Source organism: Pseudophryne corroboree, chromosome 2, assembly GCF_028390025.1.
Source record: "Pseudophryne corroboree isolate aPseCor3 chromosome 2, aPseCor3.hap2, whole genome shotgun sequence".
Classification (NCBI taxonomy): Eukaryota; Metazoa; Chordata; class Amphibia; order Anura; family Myobatrachidae; genus Pseudophryne; species Pseudophryne corroboree.
In genome coordinates, this window is record NC_086445.1 from 729,163,728 (window position 1) to 729,181,489 (window position 17,762).

General features: G+C 45.4%; 1 protein-coding gene across 3 annotated transcripts in view; it reads left to right on the top strand.

Moving 5' to 3' along the window:
* MOV10 (Mov10 RNA helicase) overlaps positions 1-17,113 on the top strand; it is a 439,448-nt gene extending 422,335 nt beyond the window's left edge. For all 3 annotated transcript variants that reach the window (XM_063955381.1, XM_063955382.1, XM_063955383.1), the window contains 2 exons: positions 14,399-14,523; positions 15,205-17,113. In XM_063955381.1, the coding sequence (XP_063811451.1) occupies positions 14,399-14,523; positions 15,205-15,269 (190 nt within the window). In that variant the 3' untranslated portion in view covers positions 15,270-17,113. The remainder of the gene's footprint in view (positions 1-14,398; positions 14,524-15,204) is intronic.
* Positions 17,114-17,762: the final 649 nt, after the last annotated feature.

Sequence of the window (17,762 nt, forward strand, 5' to 3'; positions counted from 1 at the left end):
GGACGACCGCGCTCTCCTTCCACGGCCCCTGGAAGATAAGGTACCCCTGCAGGCCCTGGCGGCGGCCATCTTGCCTTTCTCAAGTGCTGGCAGCTTCTCTCCTCCCCCTGCCTCTGTGACTGCTCCATTAAGCTGTGCTCATTGGGGCGCCCCCATCTCTCCCTACAGGGGCTCTAGCTGCTCAGACCCCCCCTCTCCTCAGTATTGTACTATAATATAGGTTGCTGGGGCTCCCTGATTTTTCACTACTACTCTGGGCTCTCCTGTATTATAATCTACAACCCAGGGGCGCCATCTCCTGGCCATCACCTACGACTACACCTGTATTATGCCCCAGTTTTCTATGATACTTTGGAGCAGAGGAATGCGCTGCTGATTACCTATGGGCGCAACCCTGGGGGTCTCGTGCTTATGTTTATTCTCATTACACGTCCTGTGATGGATCAATGACTATTTACGCTATTGCTCAGTTTTGACCTTTGACCTTTTCTATTTCCGGGACTGTCACACATCATGCCTAAGTCCAAGAAAGCTACACCTTCTGCGGAAATGTCTTCTTTTGTTTCTAAGATGAAGACTGGTGCACCTAAATTACCTGCCGCCCCCCCCCTCCTGCCCCTGTCTCGGAATCTGAGGAAGACTCGTCTGTTCCAGATCCCTCCATGAAAGATTACATTTCCTCTATCCTTACTGAGATGAAATCGTTGAAACAGGCTTTCCACTCGGAGATCCATAAAGCCATCTCCGGACTTAAGGCTGAGATATCTGATCTTGGGGCCCGCACTAATGATGTCGAACAGAAAATTGATGAAGTCATTAACTTCCAGCAGGAGCTGGAACATTCGGTCCACGTTATGCAGGAAGATATATACCTACTCCAAGACCAACAGGAGGATGCAGATAATCGCGCACTACGTAATAATCTACGTATTAAATGCATTCCGGAGTCGGTGGAACCAGCACAACTGGAAGATTTCCTCCTCCGCTTCTTTCAACATCTCCTGCCGGACACGCCGCATGAGCAGTTCCTCCTAGATAGGGCTCATCGCTCCCTGCGCCAAAAGCCTTCACCATCGTCCCCTCCGAGAGACGGGGTCTTACGCTGTCACTACTTCAAAACTAAGGACAGAATACTGACTGCTGCTCGGAACAAGGACATGTGTCTGTTTGAAACGCATAGGCTGCTGGTATTTTAGGACTTATCCCCTACTACTCTTAAGAGACGATTCGACCTGAGGGAATACACCCAAATCCTCAGAGAGAATCAAATCCGCTATAGATGGGGCTATCCCTTTGCCCTGATTGTGCAGCTTGATGGGAAAAGGCTGCTAGCACGATCCAAGGAGGATGCCCATCGGCTTCTTTTGAGACTCAACCTGCCTCCTCCGGAGCCTGACAAACCTTCCCCCCCACAGGTTACACCGGGTCTCCAACGCACCCCAAACTCACCTCTCCCACAGCGAGCACCTCGACGCCTCTGGTCGACAGTCCCGGCGAAAGCCTCTGCTAGGCGTGACCCTGCGTGAACTTTCCTTTACAACTGCCTTAATGGGTTAATGCATGTCATTTCACACTGTTGTGCTAACTAGTTTAGAGGTTTAAAGTTTCTACTCCTACTGAGCTTATATAACTGAGCATATGTTTTTTCTGTTCACTGGATTCTACTGTGGTTCATTACGGTTATTTGTTGCTACAACCCCCATGGTCGCCCTCTTGATTAGTCAGAGGGCCCCCTGGTGTTCGGCGCCGTGCCCTCCACTGAGCCATTCTAGTCGGTTTTGAGCATAAGGGAGACTTCCTCTCCCTTAATACCCCATACGGGAGCTCAAACATTTAGACCCGTACGAAGTGTACAATGGGTCTTTGGCTCGGTCGGTTATACTTGTTTACTTTGCATTGTTCTCAATGTTTTTTTTCTCCTCTTTTTCTGCTTTCTATTCCCCCTCTTTCCCTCGTCCCCTCGGGAGACCAACCATGGGTTCTTAGGGCCGTTCTTGTTCTGCTTCTATTCATACTGCTATGTCTGTCAACGTAATATCCTATAATGTGAAGGGTCTCAATAGTCCCCAAAAGAGGACCAAATTATTTATTTTTCTGAAACAGGTTGGGGGAGATCTGGTGTTCCTCCAGGAGACGCGCTTTAGAGGTACTTCCCACCCTGAACTGCGTTCTAGACGCCACCCAGTTGTCATACACGCATGTGATCACGCCCAGAAGAAACGAGGGGTTGCCATATTGATTCCTGCCCATTTACACTTAGAACCAGAAAAAATCATTAGGGACAAACGGGGTAGATTCCTTATCATAGTGGGCAAGCTTAACAACGTTCCCATCACTCTGGTCAACGTCTACGCCCCCAATGTTAATCAGGCCTCGTTTTTCGCCTCATTAGACTCTAAAATCGCCCAATGTAGGAAAGGCGATATCTTAATGGCAGGGGATTTCAACACTATACTCCATCATAGTCTCGACCGCTCCCACCCCCTCCCATTGTCCCAGTCCCGAACAAGCACTCGCAATTCCAGAGCCTTGCTGTCACTACTCAAAAACCACTTGCTATTTGATTCCTGGAGGGTTATCGACCCTTTAGTTAAAGATTATACGTTTTTCTCCCCAGTCCACAATCTATATACAAGAATTGATATGATTATGGTTGGGAGGGACATGATCTCTAGGATACAGAAATGCTGTATTCATCCAATTACGTGGTCTGACCACGCCCCGATATCTTTGACTCTTTCTGGTTTGGCCCGCACTCTTTCCCCCCCCCCCTCCTGGTCACTTAATGATGCCCTCCTCCAACACTCTGATGTTCCACCGCAGACTACTCGGGTACTAACTGATTATTTTAATTTGAACCAGACGCCTGGTATATCTGACATGACCCTGTGGGAGGCGCATAAAGCGGTCCTCCGGGGCCACTTCATACAGATAGCGGCCAGGCTCACTAAACAGCGCTCCCAAAAGATCATGGAGTTAACTGACCAACTCTACCGTCTGGAGGAAGTTCATAAGTCTTCTCTGAACCCAGCTGACTTAGATAGGCTACTTAAAGTTAGGGGTGAACTTAATATGCTATTATCTCACAAGACTGAACAATGCCTTAGACGCCTTAACCAGATTTACTATGAAAAAGGGGATAAGGCAGATAAACTCCTGGCCAGGAAGCTGAGGGCCCAGATTTCTTTCAAAAATATCTAATCTATTCGTACTAAACAGGGGGTATTGACTCATGACCCTGACCACATTCTGGGTGAATTTGAGGAATTTTATAAATCATTATATAATACGGAAGCGACTCCCTCATCATCACTGAGATTCAATGAGGGGATTGAATCCCTTTAAGATAAATGTAACCTACCATCACTGAGTGGCTCGACAGTGTCTCAGTTGGGTTCAGAGATAACTATTGAGGAAATAGATAATGCACTTAAAACTTAGAAATCGGGTAAGGCCCCTGGACCTGATGGGATGTCAATCATGTATTATAAGAAATTCAAGGGGATTCTCTTGCCCCACCTCTGTAGGCTCTTTAATGGATTCCTTGGAGGTAACCCTTTGTCGCCCCGTACATTGGAGGCACGAATTGTCTTAATCCACAAACCCGGGAAAGACCCCAACTCCTGTGCTAGCTACCGCCCCATCTCTTTACTAAATAACGATATTAAACTCTTTGCCAAAATTCTAGCCTTGAGGTTAAACTCCGTTCTCCCGCATTTGATACCTGCTGACCAGGTGGGCTTCATCCCAGGCCGACAAGCTAGAGACAACACCCGCAGAACTATGAACTTAGTTCATCTCATTAACAAAGCTAGATTGCCCTCTATCCTTCTCTCGCTCGATGCGGAGAAAGCTTTTGATAAAATATTGTGGCCCTTCATGTTCGCCACCCTACGTAGGTTCGGCCTGGGAGGAAGCCTACTTCAGGGTATTCAGGCACTCTATTCCAACCCCTCCGCTAGAGTTCGGGTTAATGGCAAGGACTCTCGCCTTTTCCACATCAACAACGGTACGCGTCAGGGGTGTCCCCTGTCACCATTAATTTTTGCTATGACTATCGAACCTCTGGCGTGTATGGTTAGGGCCAACCCCGATATTAAGGGTATCTCTGCTGGTGATGAGGAGTTCAAAATGTCATTATTTGCAGATGATGTTTTGTTAACTCTCTCCTCTCCCCATATATCTATCCCTAACCTATTTAAAACTCTCTCATCATACTCTTATTACTCAGGCTATCGCATTAATTATTCCAAATCAGAAGCCCTCCCTTTGCATCTTAGTGAGGATACCAGATCTCTCCTAGCTGCTAACTTTAATTTCTCCTGGCGCTCCAAGAAAATTAGGTACTTAGGGGTGTTCATCACAAATTCCTATGATTCTCTATATTCTGAAAATTTTCCAACCCTTTTTAAGTGTATAGAGTCTGACCTACGAGCCTGGGACAAACAGATTATAGCCTGGTTCGGACGGATAGTCTCAGTAAAGATGAACATCCTACCCAGGCTTTTGTATCTGATTCAAACAATCCCTGTACGTATCCCCGCTGAGGCTTTGTGTCGAATGCAGAAACTCTTCCTAAAATTTGTATGGTCTGGTAAACCTCCTAGAATTAGGACCTCCACTCTGGTGCGTGACCCACTAGCTGGAGGCAGAGGTTTACCGTATATCCGTAAATACTATCATGCAACCCACCTGAGCCAGGCTCTCGCGTGGTTTTCTCCAGCGCCCCATCTACCCTGGATACGAATCGAGTGCTTGTCGGCTGGGGTCTCCACTTTGGTCTCCCTACTTACACCGGTCAAGCCACATCGGACGATACAAACGTGTGCCCCCTCCACAAAATTCACCTGCTCCCTGTGGTTTTTCTGCGTTCGGCATTATGGTCTATCTACTTTTCCATCTCCCATTTGGGATAATCAGGATTTCCCCCCTGGCTCCACCTTACGGTCCCATTCGTGGCTTCACCTGAACCCATGTCCGGGACTGGTGTTTGATTTTATAGAAGGTTCCACCTGGCGCTCCCTAAAATCTCTATGTGATAAATATGGCATTTCCCAACCTGTACTTTACGAATATTTACAACTTCGCTCCTTCTTAAGTTCCCTTCCCAAACCCCAGGTTATTCGCCAACTCACCCCTTTGGAACGTCTCTGTATTTATTCTCCTATGCGTCAGGGTATTATTTCTATACTTTATGGTTTACTACGCTCTCTGAAGGCAACGAACATACTCCCCCATGAACGTAAATGGGAGCAGGACCTGGGCCCTCCCCCTGAAGAAGATTCATGGGAGATCATCTGACAAAATGTAGCCCAGTCCTCAATTTCCTCCCTAGTGAAGGAAAACTCCTATAAGGTCTATACTAGATGGTATCGGGTCCCAGCGACACTGCATAGGATTTTCCCCGGGTCCTCCCCATTGTGCTGGCGTGAGTGTGGTCAAATTGGAGATTTCAAACACATTTGGTGGTCCTGCCCCAAAATCCGCCCGTTCTGGGCCCTGGTGGAAACTCTTATTGGATCTATCTTCTGTTCTCAGATAACATTGGGTCCCTGGTCGGCTTTACTGGGCCTACCTTTGCCTAATCTTGGCAGCCATGCTGGCAACCTGGTACTCCAAATCCTTCATGCCGCCAGATGTGTGATAGCTAAAAGTTGGAAAAAGACCACTGCCCCCCCTAGGAGCATGTTACTATCTAAAATATGGCATATCTCCATGATGGAGAAAATCACTGCTTCCTTACATGACAGGTCAGAGAAATATAGGAGGACTTGGGAACCTTGGTTCACTTATGCATATCCTCTACTGCCCGGATATGATATACTGTGTCAAACGGGTCCCAATAGGCAAAAGTGGTGATGTACTGTTCAATGTCTTAACGTTTGAAGATAGTGTGGGCTACCCCCCACGATATGACTTTACCTTGTATGCTCCCTTAGTGGTCCCCCACTCTCCCATCCCCCTTCCCCTATCTTTCTTACTCTCTTCATCTCTGATCTTTTCTTCTTGTTTCTCTCTTTACTTTTCGTTCCAACATAGAAAAACTGTTGTCGACATATATATTGTATTGATGATGTTCTCCCCCGCTCTCGCTATGTTTGGTAATGTCCCGCGGGATATCATGTATGTTATTTTGAACTTATCTGGAGTCATCATCTCCTGTTTGATTTGTATCGGCTTATTCGACTTCTCTTCAATAAAAATATTGCATTAAAAAAAAAAAAAATATGATGTCTGATATGTCATCACAGCTCACTGCTAATGCTCAAAAAACTCAGCTACTACAACAGGCTGTTGCAGACTTAGCTGCTAGGTTAGATGTTACACAGCCCCCCTCTCCTCTCTAACTCAGGACCACAAAAGCGTGGTTTACCTGCTCTACTCTCTGATTCAGATGAAGATGTACAGGAGGATGGGGAAGCCTTGGATTCCGTTAGTGGGGATTCCACTTTTGCTCAGGGTATTGAACCCCTCATTCTGGCTATACGGGATGTGTTAAAACTCCCTCTAGAGGATGCTGCGTCACAGCAGTCGTTTTTATTTACACAGAACAAGCCTAATATCACTTTCCCTAATTCTGCAGCGTTAGATGACCTGTTTAATTTAGCCTGGAAAAATCCAGACAAAAAATACCAAGTGTCAAAAAGATATTTGCACACTTTCCCATTTGCTCCTGAAGGTAGCAAATTCTTGGAAGAACCCCTGGGGGTTGACGTACCATTCTCTCAACTGTCTGAAAAGACGGTGCTGCCTGCCCCGGGCTTCTTTACCATAATGGACCCTGGGAACAGAAAAATAGAGATTACGCTAAAGTCTCTACACCGCAGCAGGTGTATCGCAAAGGCCGGTCATAGCAAGTTTCTGGATGACCCATGCCATTCACACATGGGCTTCTCAAATTCAGGAGGGCCTCTCTGGGGATATGCTTCTGGTCACTACGGTAACTGTCCTGAAGCACATTCAGGACACTGCACGCGTCCTGTGTGACTCGCTCAAGAAGATGGGCAATATTAATGCTAGGACCTCTGCCATGGCAGTGTCGGCGCGCAGGGCCTTGTGGTTGCATCAATGGATAGCGGACGCAGAGTCCAAGCGCAGTGTGGAATCTCTCCCTTTTTCTGGGGAATGGCTCCTTGGGGTTGAGTTGGATACGTGGATTTCTAAGGTTACTGTGGGGAAATCCACGTTTCTCCCCTCTGGGGCCCGCCGGTTAGGCGTTCCTACCCGGGGCCGTCTGTTCAGTCCTTTCAGTCTAACAGTTTTCGATCTAGGGCCAGAGGTGCCTCCAATGCGGCTAGAGTTACCAGAGGTAAGACAAGAAAACCGGCGAACACCGGTTCTCAGGAACAGAGCGCCAGTTCTGCTTCCACTAAGTCCTCAGCATGACAGTGCCCACCCACTCAGTTGGGATCTCGAGGTGGGAGCTCGACTGCATCACTTCAGCCGTGTCTGGGAGGGTTCCTGCCAGGATACCTCGGTCAAGGACCTCATTTCTCAGGGCTACAAGCTGTAGTTCGACAGTGCTCCTCCCAAACGATTTTTCAAATCAAGCTTACCAGCTTTGGAGGATACGCAAGTTGCGTTGCAACAGGCCATCCAAAAGTTGGTCCAGTCCCACGTCATTGTTCCAGTACCAATACAACAACATGGAAAGGGTTATTACTCCAACCTGTTTGTGGTACCGAAGCCGGACGGTTCGGTAAGGCCCATTTTGAATCTAAAGTCCTTGAACCCTTACCTAAAGGTTTTCAAGTTCAAGATGGAATCCTTAAGAGCAGTGATTGCGGGCCTGAAAGCTCACGACTTCATGGTTTCCCTGGATATCAAGGACGCCTACCTTCATATTCCGATTTGGTCACCTCATCAGGCTTATCTGAGGTTTGCCCTACTGGACGATCACTACCAGTTCCATGCACTACCCTTCGGCCTGTCCACAGCTCCGAGGGTGTTCACAAAGGTAATGGCGGAGATGATGATCTAGCTCCTTGTCCAGGGGGTCAATGTTGTCCCTTACCTGGACGATCTCCTGATAAAAGCAAGTTCTAGGGAGCTTTTATTGCTCCATATCGACCACACTATCCAACTTCTGTCACACCATGGGTGGATTCTCAATTTACAGAAGTCCCACCTGGAGCCAACTCAGCAGCTCCTGTTCCTGGGGATGTTACTGGATTCTGTGCCCAGAAGGTGTTCCTCCCGGAGGACAAGGCAAGAACACTCCAGGAGATGGTCCGCATGGTGCTCCGACCTGCTCGAGTAGCCATCCATCTTTGCATAAGATTGTTGGGGAAGATGGTTGCCTCATACAAGGCAATCCAATATGGGAGGGAACCAGAACATTTCAATTGGATCTCCCTGAGCAGTGGTCCAGATCACATCTACAGATGCACCGGATGATACAGCTGTCACCTCAGGCCAGGATTTCCCTCCTGTGGTGGCTGCAGTCTTTCAATCTCCTTGAAGTCCAGAGTTTCGGGATTCAGGATTGGGTCCTCCTGAAGACAGATGCGAGTCTGAGAGGATGGGGAGCTGTCATCCAAGGGGCTCAGTTCCATGGCAGGTGGTCAGCCCATGAAGCCCTCCTTCCGATCAACATTCTGGAACTTCGGGCGATCTACAATGCTCTGCTTCAGGCCTCTCCTCAACTCAAGGATCACGCAATCCAAGATCAGTCGGACAACGCCACAGCAGTGGCATACATCTATCTGCAAGGAGGGGAAAAAAAGCAGGGCCTGCATTCGAGAGGTGTCAAAGATACTACTCTGGGCAGAAAGAAATGCAAGAGCAGTTTCGGCAATCTTTATTCCGGGAGTGGACAACTGGGAAGCGGACTTCCTGAGTCATCACGATCTCCACCCGGGGTAGTGGGGGCTCTGTTTCAGCAGATCATCGATCGGTGGGGCTGCCCACAAATAGACATGATGGTTTCTCGACTCAATAAGAAGCTTCATTGGTATTGCTCCAGAACCAGGGACCCTCAGGCGAGGGCAGTGGATGCACTGACGTCGCCTTGGCCTTACCGGCTGGTCTACCTGTTTCCTCCGATTCCGTTGCTCCCAAGGGTGCCCAAGCAGATCAAAAATCAAGGAGTCCAGGCAATTCTGATTGCCCCGGATTGGCCTCGGAGGGCATGGTATGCGGATCTTCTGGTCATGTCCGTCGAAAACCCTTGGCCTCTACCATTAAGAAGAGATCTTCGTCTACCCGGACTTACGGCGACTTCGTTTGACGGCATGGAGGTTAAGCGGAACATCCTAGCTCACAAGGGCCTTTCCAAAAGTCATTGCTACCATGGTTCAGGCCAGGACACCTGTGACGTCAAACACCTATCTTCATATCTGGAGACGATATGTCTCTTGGTGCGAGGAACGCTCGTATCCACTTGCGGAGTTCCATTTGAGACGTTTCCTCCGTTTCCTGCAGGCTGGAGTGGATAAGGGCTTACGTCTTGGTTCCATTAAGGTCCAGATTTCAGCAATCTCAAGTTTCTTCCAGAAGAAATTGGCAGTGTTGCCAGAAGTTCAGACCGCCCACAGCACCCTGGGATTTGTATGTAGTGTTGGAATTTCTACAGTCCTCCTGGTTTGAACCTCTGATGACGGTAGAAGATCAGTACCTCACGTGGAAGACTGTGAGGTTACTGACACTGGTACTTCTGCTAGGCGTGTCTCAGAATTGGGGGCCTTATCATGTAGAAGCCCTTACCTGGTCTTCTATGAGGAGAGACCGGAGCTCAGGACTAGACAGCAGTTCCTGCCGAAGGTTGTCTCTGCGTTCCATCTGAATCAACCTATTGTGGTTCTGTCAAGTTCTGGCATTTCTGTTCCTTTGGAGGCATTGGATGCTGTGCGAGCCTTGAAGATCTATATCAAGAGAACAGCTTGAACAGAAAGACTGATTCCTTGTTCGTGCTCTATGATGCCCAGAAAAAGGGTTGCCCTGCTGCAAAGCAATCCATTGCTCGTTGGCTTAGGCTGACTATCCAACAGGCCTATGTGTCGGCAGCTTTGCCTGTTCCTAACTCTCTAAAGGCCCAATCTACAAGATCGGTGGGCGCTTCCTGGGCGGCTGCCATTTGAGTCTCGGCCTTGCAATTATGCCGAGCTGCTACCTGGTCGGGGAAGAACACTTTTGTTAAGTTCTACAAGTTTGATACCCTGGCCAAAGAGGATACCCAGTTTGGCCACGTTCCCGTCCTTTCTGGAAGCTTTGGGACGTCCCCATCGTACTAAGTCTCCCCAATATCCCTTATGGATGCTAGAGAAAATAGGATTTTAATTACCTACCGGTAAATCCTTTTCTCGTAGTCCATAAGGGATATTGGGCGCCTGCGCCTTTTCTGCAGATTGTCTTTTCTATAGTTACCTGTTCAGCTGTTGCTGTTTGGTTTCCAGCCGTTGCTGGTTGTTGTATGTTAGTGGTGTGCTGGTGTATAAATCTCATCACTCGTTGTTATGTTCCTTCTCTCATGTATGTCCTTTCTCCTTCGGGCACTGTTTTACTTATAACTTCCTGTGGGAGGGGGCATAGAGGGGTGGAGCCAGGACACCCAGTGAAGAAATTTAAAGTGCACCGGATCCTTTGGACCCCATCTATACCCATCATACTAAGTCTCCCCGGTATACCTTATGGACTGTGAGGAAAAGGATTTACCGGTTGGTATTTAAAATCCTATTTTTGCTGGATCTCAAGGATGCGTATTTACACATTCTAATTTGGGCACCGCATCAGGCGTACTTAAGGTTTGCAGTACAACAAAACCATTATCAATTTCAGGCACTACCGTTTGGCCTCTCATCAGCGCCTCAGGAATTCACAAAAGTGATGTCTGTGATGATAGCTCATCTCAGATCCCTGGGAGTGATAATAGTTCCGTACTTGGAGCCTTGATGAGAAGGTAGTCTGTCTCAACAAATACTCCTTCAACATGCCTTACTAACGTACAATGTACTAGTTCAGCACGGTTGGATTGTCAGCTTCAAGAAATCAAGCCTGGTTCCGTGTCAAAGAATTCAATTCCTAGGAATGATTCTGGATAAGGTAGATCACTGAATTTACCTGCCAGAACAGAAAGCTCAAAGTTTTCATCTAGTACAGTTAGTGCTCAAACCACGGAGAGTCTCGGTGCGCTTGTGCATTCGACTGTTAGGAAAGATGGTGGCGTCTTTTGAAGCACTCCAGTTCGGAAGATTTCACTCACGTTCTGGAACTCAGGGCAATCTACAACGCTCTGCGTCAGGCAGTTCAAATACTCCAGTCTCAGACTGTTCAGGTTCAGTCAGACAATGCGACGGCAGTCGCATACATCAACGAACAAGGAGGGACTCGAAGTCGCATGACCATGTGCGAAGTTGCTTGAATCCTGAATTGGGGCGAGTATCACAAAGTGATATTGTCAGCAGTGTACACTCCAGGAGTGGATAACTTGGAAGCAGATTATCTCAGCCGTCAGGATTTTCATCCAGGAGAATGGGGTTTAAATGCAGAGGTGTTCCAGATGCTGATCCAGTGGTGGGGTTACGCGCAGGTGGATCTAATGGCATCTCACCAAAATCATCAGACACCCCAGTATGTGTCCTGAACAAGAGATCCACAGGCAGTGGCAGTGGATGCTCTCACAATAGCATGGCCGTACAGGCTCGTGTATCTGTTTCCACCATTTCCGCTGCTTCCTCGGTTGCTAAAGCGGATCAAAAGAGAATCCACGACTGTCATACTAGTGGCACCTCATTGGCCTTAGAGAGCATGGTTCTTGGATCTCTGCGGTCTACTAGCAAATTATTCGTGGCCGCTTCTGCTACGTCCAGACCTACTACAACAGGGTCCGTTCGTTTACCCCGATTTAGCGCGGCTACATTTGACAGGGTGGCTGTTGAAACCGCTCTCTTAAGACTAGAGGGCATTCCAGAGTCTGTTATACCAACCATGTTACGTGCTAGGAGCCAGTTACAGCAGCTCTTGTAGACTGGTGTGAAGCTTGGAAGTTTCCGACATCTTCTTTCGAGTTATCCCGTCATTTGCTATTTTTACAGGCGGGGTTGAATGGAGGACTAGGTTTAGCTACTCTAAAGGTGCAGGTCTAAGCCTAGTCCATTTTCTTACAAAAGCATTTGGCTCTTTTGCCAACAGTTCACACTTTCCTGCAAGGTGTCCTAGGAGTTCAACCTCCATTCATACTACCTACAGCTCCATGGGTCTTGAATCTAGTTTTGGATTTTTTTCAGTCTTCAATTTTTGAACCCTTGCAACACGTGGATGTTAAGTTCCTAACTTGGAAAACAGTGTTTCTCCTAGCCTTAGCTTCGGCAAGGCGTGTTTCAGAACTGGGTGCCTTGTAATGCAAGCCCCCGTATCTGGTATTTCATGATGACAGTGCAGAACTTCGGAGGAATCCCGCTTTTCTACCGAAAGTACTTTCTTCTTTTCACATCAATCAAAAAATCGTAGTTCCTGTTTTTTTCAGAAGATTCAGGAACTCCAGCTACTTTGGATGTGGTACGCGCACTCCGCGTTTATGTAACCCGAATATCAACAGTACATAAAACGGATACATTGTTTGTTCTCTATGATGCAGTACTGCATACAAAGACAAAGGTTGCAGGTGCACAATTTCAACATTACCAATTTATTAATAATAATCATTGCAATAAAATTTAGCATTTTGAGCGAGGTTCCTCGCATAGTTATGGCCATAAGTAACTGCTTGCCCACCGCGTCCAGGTGACCTCATAAGTCGGGCAAGTCCCTAACATTTTGTGGGGGATAGAAATCTAGGTGTCCTGTGCCCTAGATTTCTATCCCCCCCAAAATGTTAGGGACTTTCCCGACTAATGAGGTCACCTGGACGCGGTGGGCAAGCCGTTACTTATGGCCATAACTATGTGAGGAACCTCTCTCAAAATGCAAAATTTTATTGCAATGATTATTAATAAATTGGTAGTGTTGGAAATGTGCACCTGCAACCTTTGTCTTTGTATGCAGTACTACTGAAAGGTCTCCGCAGGGTCGCACCTCTCATTACCAGTGTGCACCCCAGGATCCCTCCCCTGTATCTCTATGATGCAGTCAAGATAGGGTGGCCAGCTTCCAAACAGACCTTGGCTAGATGGATAAGGCTGACCATTCGTCAAGCGTACTTTCATGCTAGTCTAAAACCGCCTGCATCTGTTTCAGCACATTCCACGTGTTCTGTGAGAATGTCATGGGCAGCAGGTCGTGGAGTTTCTACGACGCAACTTTGCCATGCAGCTACATGGTTATCAGTGCACAAGTTTGTGCGCTTTTGCAAGTTTGATACGTTTGCGGCATCAGCATCTAGCTCTGGCTGTCTAGTGTTACAGGTGCCAACCAGCTCTCCCACCCAAGGGGAAATCTTTGGTATGCCCCAAGAGTACTCCAGTGACCCCTAGTGGAATAAAAAGAAAGGAGGATTTTGGTACTTACCAGAGAAATCCTTTTCTCTGGAACCACAGGGGTCACTGGACGGCAACCCAGAGCAGTTTCACCTGGCTTGTGGTAAGTTCAGTAAATCTTAAGGTAACACATTCTCACCAACTTTTTAAATGTTAAGGTGATTGTTCTCTATTGTGTAAATTTTATAGTTGTCCGTTATGTATTGTCTCAACTTTATAGTTGTCCATTATGTTATAATGTTATATGTAATTCTCCGTTGTTCCGCCTCTGTATCGCTCCTGTTCAGCTCAGTAAAAAAATACTGAGGTTTCTTGGATGTACGGAGGGGGTGGAGGGTTACTAATTTAAATATTTAAATGTACCTATCCCTGCTAACGCCCTGTCCATATCCCAAGAGTACTCCTGTGGATTCAAAGAAAAGGATTTATCTGGTGAGTACCAAAATCCTCCTTTTTTGTCCAGTGAAAGTGACCCTGATTGGAAGCTAGGACTTCAGAATCCAAAACTAAAATGGCTGGAGCTACATGAAACCTTTTTCTTGTCTCCTGTAATGAGATCAGGGTAAAACACCAGTAACTTAGCCCTCTAAGTATAGTGTTTTACCCAACAAAAGCAAATACTCTGGCTACTTATAGTCCATCTATTATATAGGGGCTTCATTGCTTATCCACTGGCCCTGGCTCATGCAGAACAGGGGATTTAGGAAATTGGATTGGCATTGCAGAGTCCCCCTCAATCTGGGACCTGCAGGGGCACTAGTCCCATCACTACCATTATACTTGAGGTTGTGCTAATGACAGACGTTTCTGAGGCTCAGCAAAGAATGGATGGTCTGGTTTTAGGGGTGAAGCATGCTGTACAAAGTGTCAGGCAGCACAAGCCAGTTATATTGTTTTCGCTGTTTTTAATGATAAGCATTTTATCTGTCACCCAAAGTACTACCTTTCACCCCTTATTAAAACTCTTCAACTTCTTCTGTTCCTAGGTTTTTGAGGTTTTGCACAGATAAGGGAGGATATTCTGGGGTCGATATGAATATCCTTGAAGACCTCGATGACTTTGATTTCGCAGAACGCTTCAAAAACTTGAGTGTTAATGATCCACCACCAAGTAAGCATGGGCAATAAAACTGCTAACACCAGTGTGCTAAAGGAATCCGCCTTAATATGTCTGCTGTCTGGGATGCAGCCAGGAACTTTGCAGCTGTGAGAGTAGAGAGATAATTGCTCTGAGTGAGACATTCTGCCCTAGACACTAGGGAGTAAATTTACTAAGGTGGGAGTTTTTTAGAACTGGTGATGTTTCCCATAGCAACCAACCAGATTCTATTTATTATAGTCTATAAGCAGCTAGTTAAATGTTAAGTAGAATCTGATTGATTGCTTTGAACAACATCATCAGTTCTTAAAAAAAAAAAAAAAAAACCTCCCACCTTAGTAAATTTATCCCCAAGGACTGTCCCTGTAGTAAATGATGCTGCAGCTTCTCTTTAGCAAGGATTCATATATACCAAATACATACTGGGCATTAGTTTGACGCTTGCGAATTGTTTTGTTGTTTATGAAGTAGTATATACTGTATATTCCTTTTTGTTTTGCTCTTTATCATAACTTTAGCAGATAGACTGAATAAGACTAAACGGTCCATTTTTCCTTCTTAATTGAAAAAATAAAAGAATATTTTTTTTTTTTTAATGCAGTTAATAATTTTGAGTGGTATTACAAAGTCTCATGATAACAGACAAACATTGCAAAATGTGATTAACTTATGGTAAATTGTATTATTTCACAGGAGAAGAAAGTGGGGAGAGCGCAGTACAGCAGCAGGGAGAGCCAGCCTGGAGACACGAGCACTAGACGCTTATCGCTAACTCAAGCGTGAGCGCAACTGGAGGACCACTTACCCTTCATGTGCTGCCTTATTACTTACTGTAACTTGCATTCTTTTAGTGCTTTCCCTCTACTCCAATCAGTACTTTGTTCTGCTTCCACATGTATGTCCATGCATTAAATGCTTTTTGAGTCCATTTAAGATGTGCAAGGAAATGTCTATAGTTTTGCTTTCAGAATACGTTTACAAAACAATCCTTCTAACAGATACAGGGGGAAATGTATCAAATCTTCGTTGGATTTAATTGGAGAAGTTGCCTATAGCAAACCAACCGGCTTCTGTCATTTATAGACTATACTAGATAAATGATGGCTAGAAGCTCATTAGTTGCTATGGGCAACTTAATCACTTTCTATCTGGAAGGTTTGATACATCTCCCTACTGTAGCATGATGATTGACATGTGCTTGTCAGACCTCAGAATCCCCAAAGTTAATGTTAAATCTACAGAACTTATCCATAGTGTTTTTCTACTCTGAAAACACTGCAATGCTGATCATTACCCTGGCTATTATGTTTGGACTGGATATCGAGAGAAATTATTTCTTTTATTTATAAGAAAATTACAGCTTGAAGAAGAAAAAAAAAGATGATGTTTGTCCACTTCAATCTATGGGTGGTGAAAGCAGTCATATGCCATAAATGTTCATAGGTGTCATTGATCTCAGTATTTATATTTTATCACTCCTGATTTGTGTACAAGTCAGGGCACTATCCAGTTAGAGGTGAAAAAAAACATTGGGCACGGAAAACATTTTACGTGATTTTGTCCTAATGTTTTGCCAATCTTTTTTACAGGCTCTCTGGTTAGTCCGTCCACTCATTGAAACATGTGTTTTTTACTAGAAACAGCCCCGTTTTTGGACGAAAACAGGGCTGTTTTGGGGAATTTTGTTTTGCTTGCCTGAGGAAGGTAAAACAAAATCCCAGCTAAGGCTTATTTGTGCTAATTGGATAGCCCCCTTAGAGTCTTCACATTTGGTATTTGCGCTATGAACTGATGTCTAATCACTGTTTTTGATTCCCTTTGTTTTAAAGAGGAGCTTTTTAAATTATAATGAATAAAAAGTCACGATAAATACTTTCACATATTGTGTAAAAATGATTGATTACGATGGAAAATCACACTTATGATACACTTTAGACCAAAATATTTGTGTGAACAGTTGCGATGGTAGATACAATTTTTAATTATTAATTTACTATAATGGCTTGGTCTACCCATTCCAGACACCTGCACTTAGGGCAATTCAGTTATACACTTTTACGGCAGGCTTTCCCAACCTCTGTCCAGAAGGCACTAAAAGTCCAGGTTTTCGTGATATCCATACTTGAGCACAGGTGACTTAATTAGTACCTCAACTATTTTGATTTAACAATCGGTGCTGAAGCCTGGATTTCACTAAAACCACACTGTTAGTGTGCCTTGAGGACCAAGGTTGGGAATACTTAATTTAGGGCTTGTTCAGGCACCAGTACTGAAGTGTGCTGTGTATGGGCTGTGCCCTCAGACCATGGTGCTCTGGGTTTATTGATCATGTAACTTACCTGACACAGTGGATAGTGGTGCACAGTAACTTGTAAACAGAAGAGGTGTGCTGGCAAGTGGTTAGACCAACTACACGCCTGCTCTATTGTCACATATATTTAAGAGCTAGATGTTTAGGCTTATACAAGGTGGTGGGATTTCTTTTTAACACCCTTTATTCATTTTAATTCTGCTAATGTTAGCCCTTTTATGCACTGAAGCTGTTGATAAAATTAAAGAATATTTTATATTTTGTTTAAAAAAAAATAAAGGTTTAAAATCAGTTTTACAAGTTGTGTTTATTTATAAATAACAATATACTTATGCAGCTGGCAATACTTTGATTAGAAGTAATAGTAGTATTGTTGTTAGTTCCCATTTTAAGTGACCTGTTTAAATATATAGATATGGCATATTGAGGCCACGCAGCACAAGATGCCTGGTGCGAGGAATTGGCGCTGAGAGGTTTAGCGTCTATCGTCTTTTTTGGCACAAATGCGCGTCTTCTTCACAATGTGATGCGACAAAACAGTTTCACAAGACTGCACTGATTGTATATTTGTGTGCAACAAGTCTGAATCTATATGAAAGTACAGATGTGTCTTCCTATATCGTTGCTGCATTTACATTAAATAGCCCTTTTAGTCGCGCCTAGTCGTGAGGGCATTTACAAACGTTGGGCAGTTTTTTGTGCATGTATTCTGTTTGCGACTACAGCTCTCTGCGTACAAAATGCTACGTTAGTGTTTTTCTGCAAAACACTGTAACGTAGCATTTTGTATGCAGATAGAGATGCAGTCACACACAGACTATAGGCTGGCTGCATATCATTTTAATCAGCAGAGTCTGCTTGTGCGTCATATTCACAGTTCAGCAAAAAAGACAACCAATGTTAGCAGAGTTGCACAGGAACTGCCGCCTTACACCAGGCA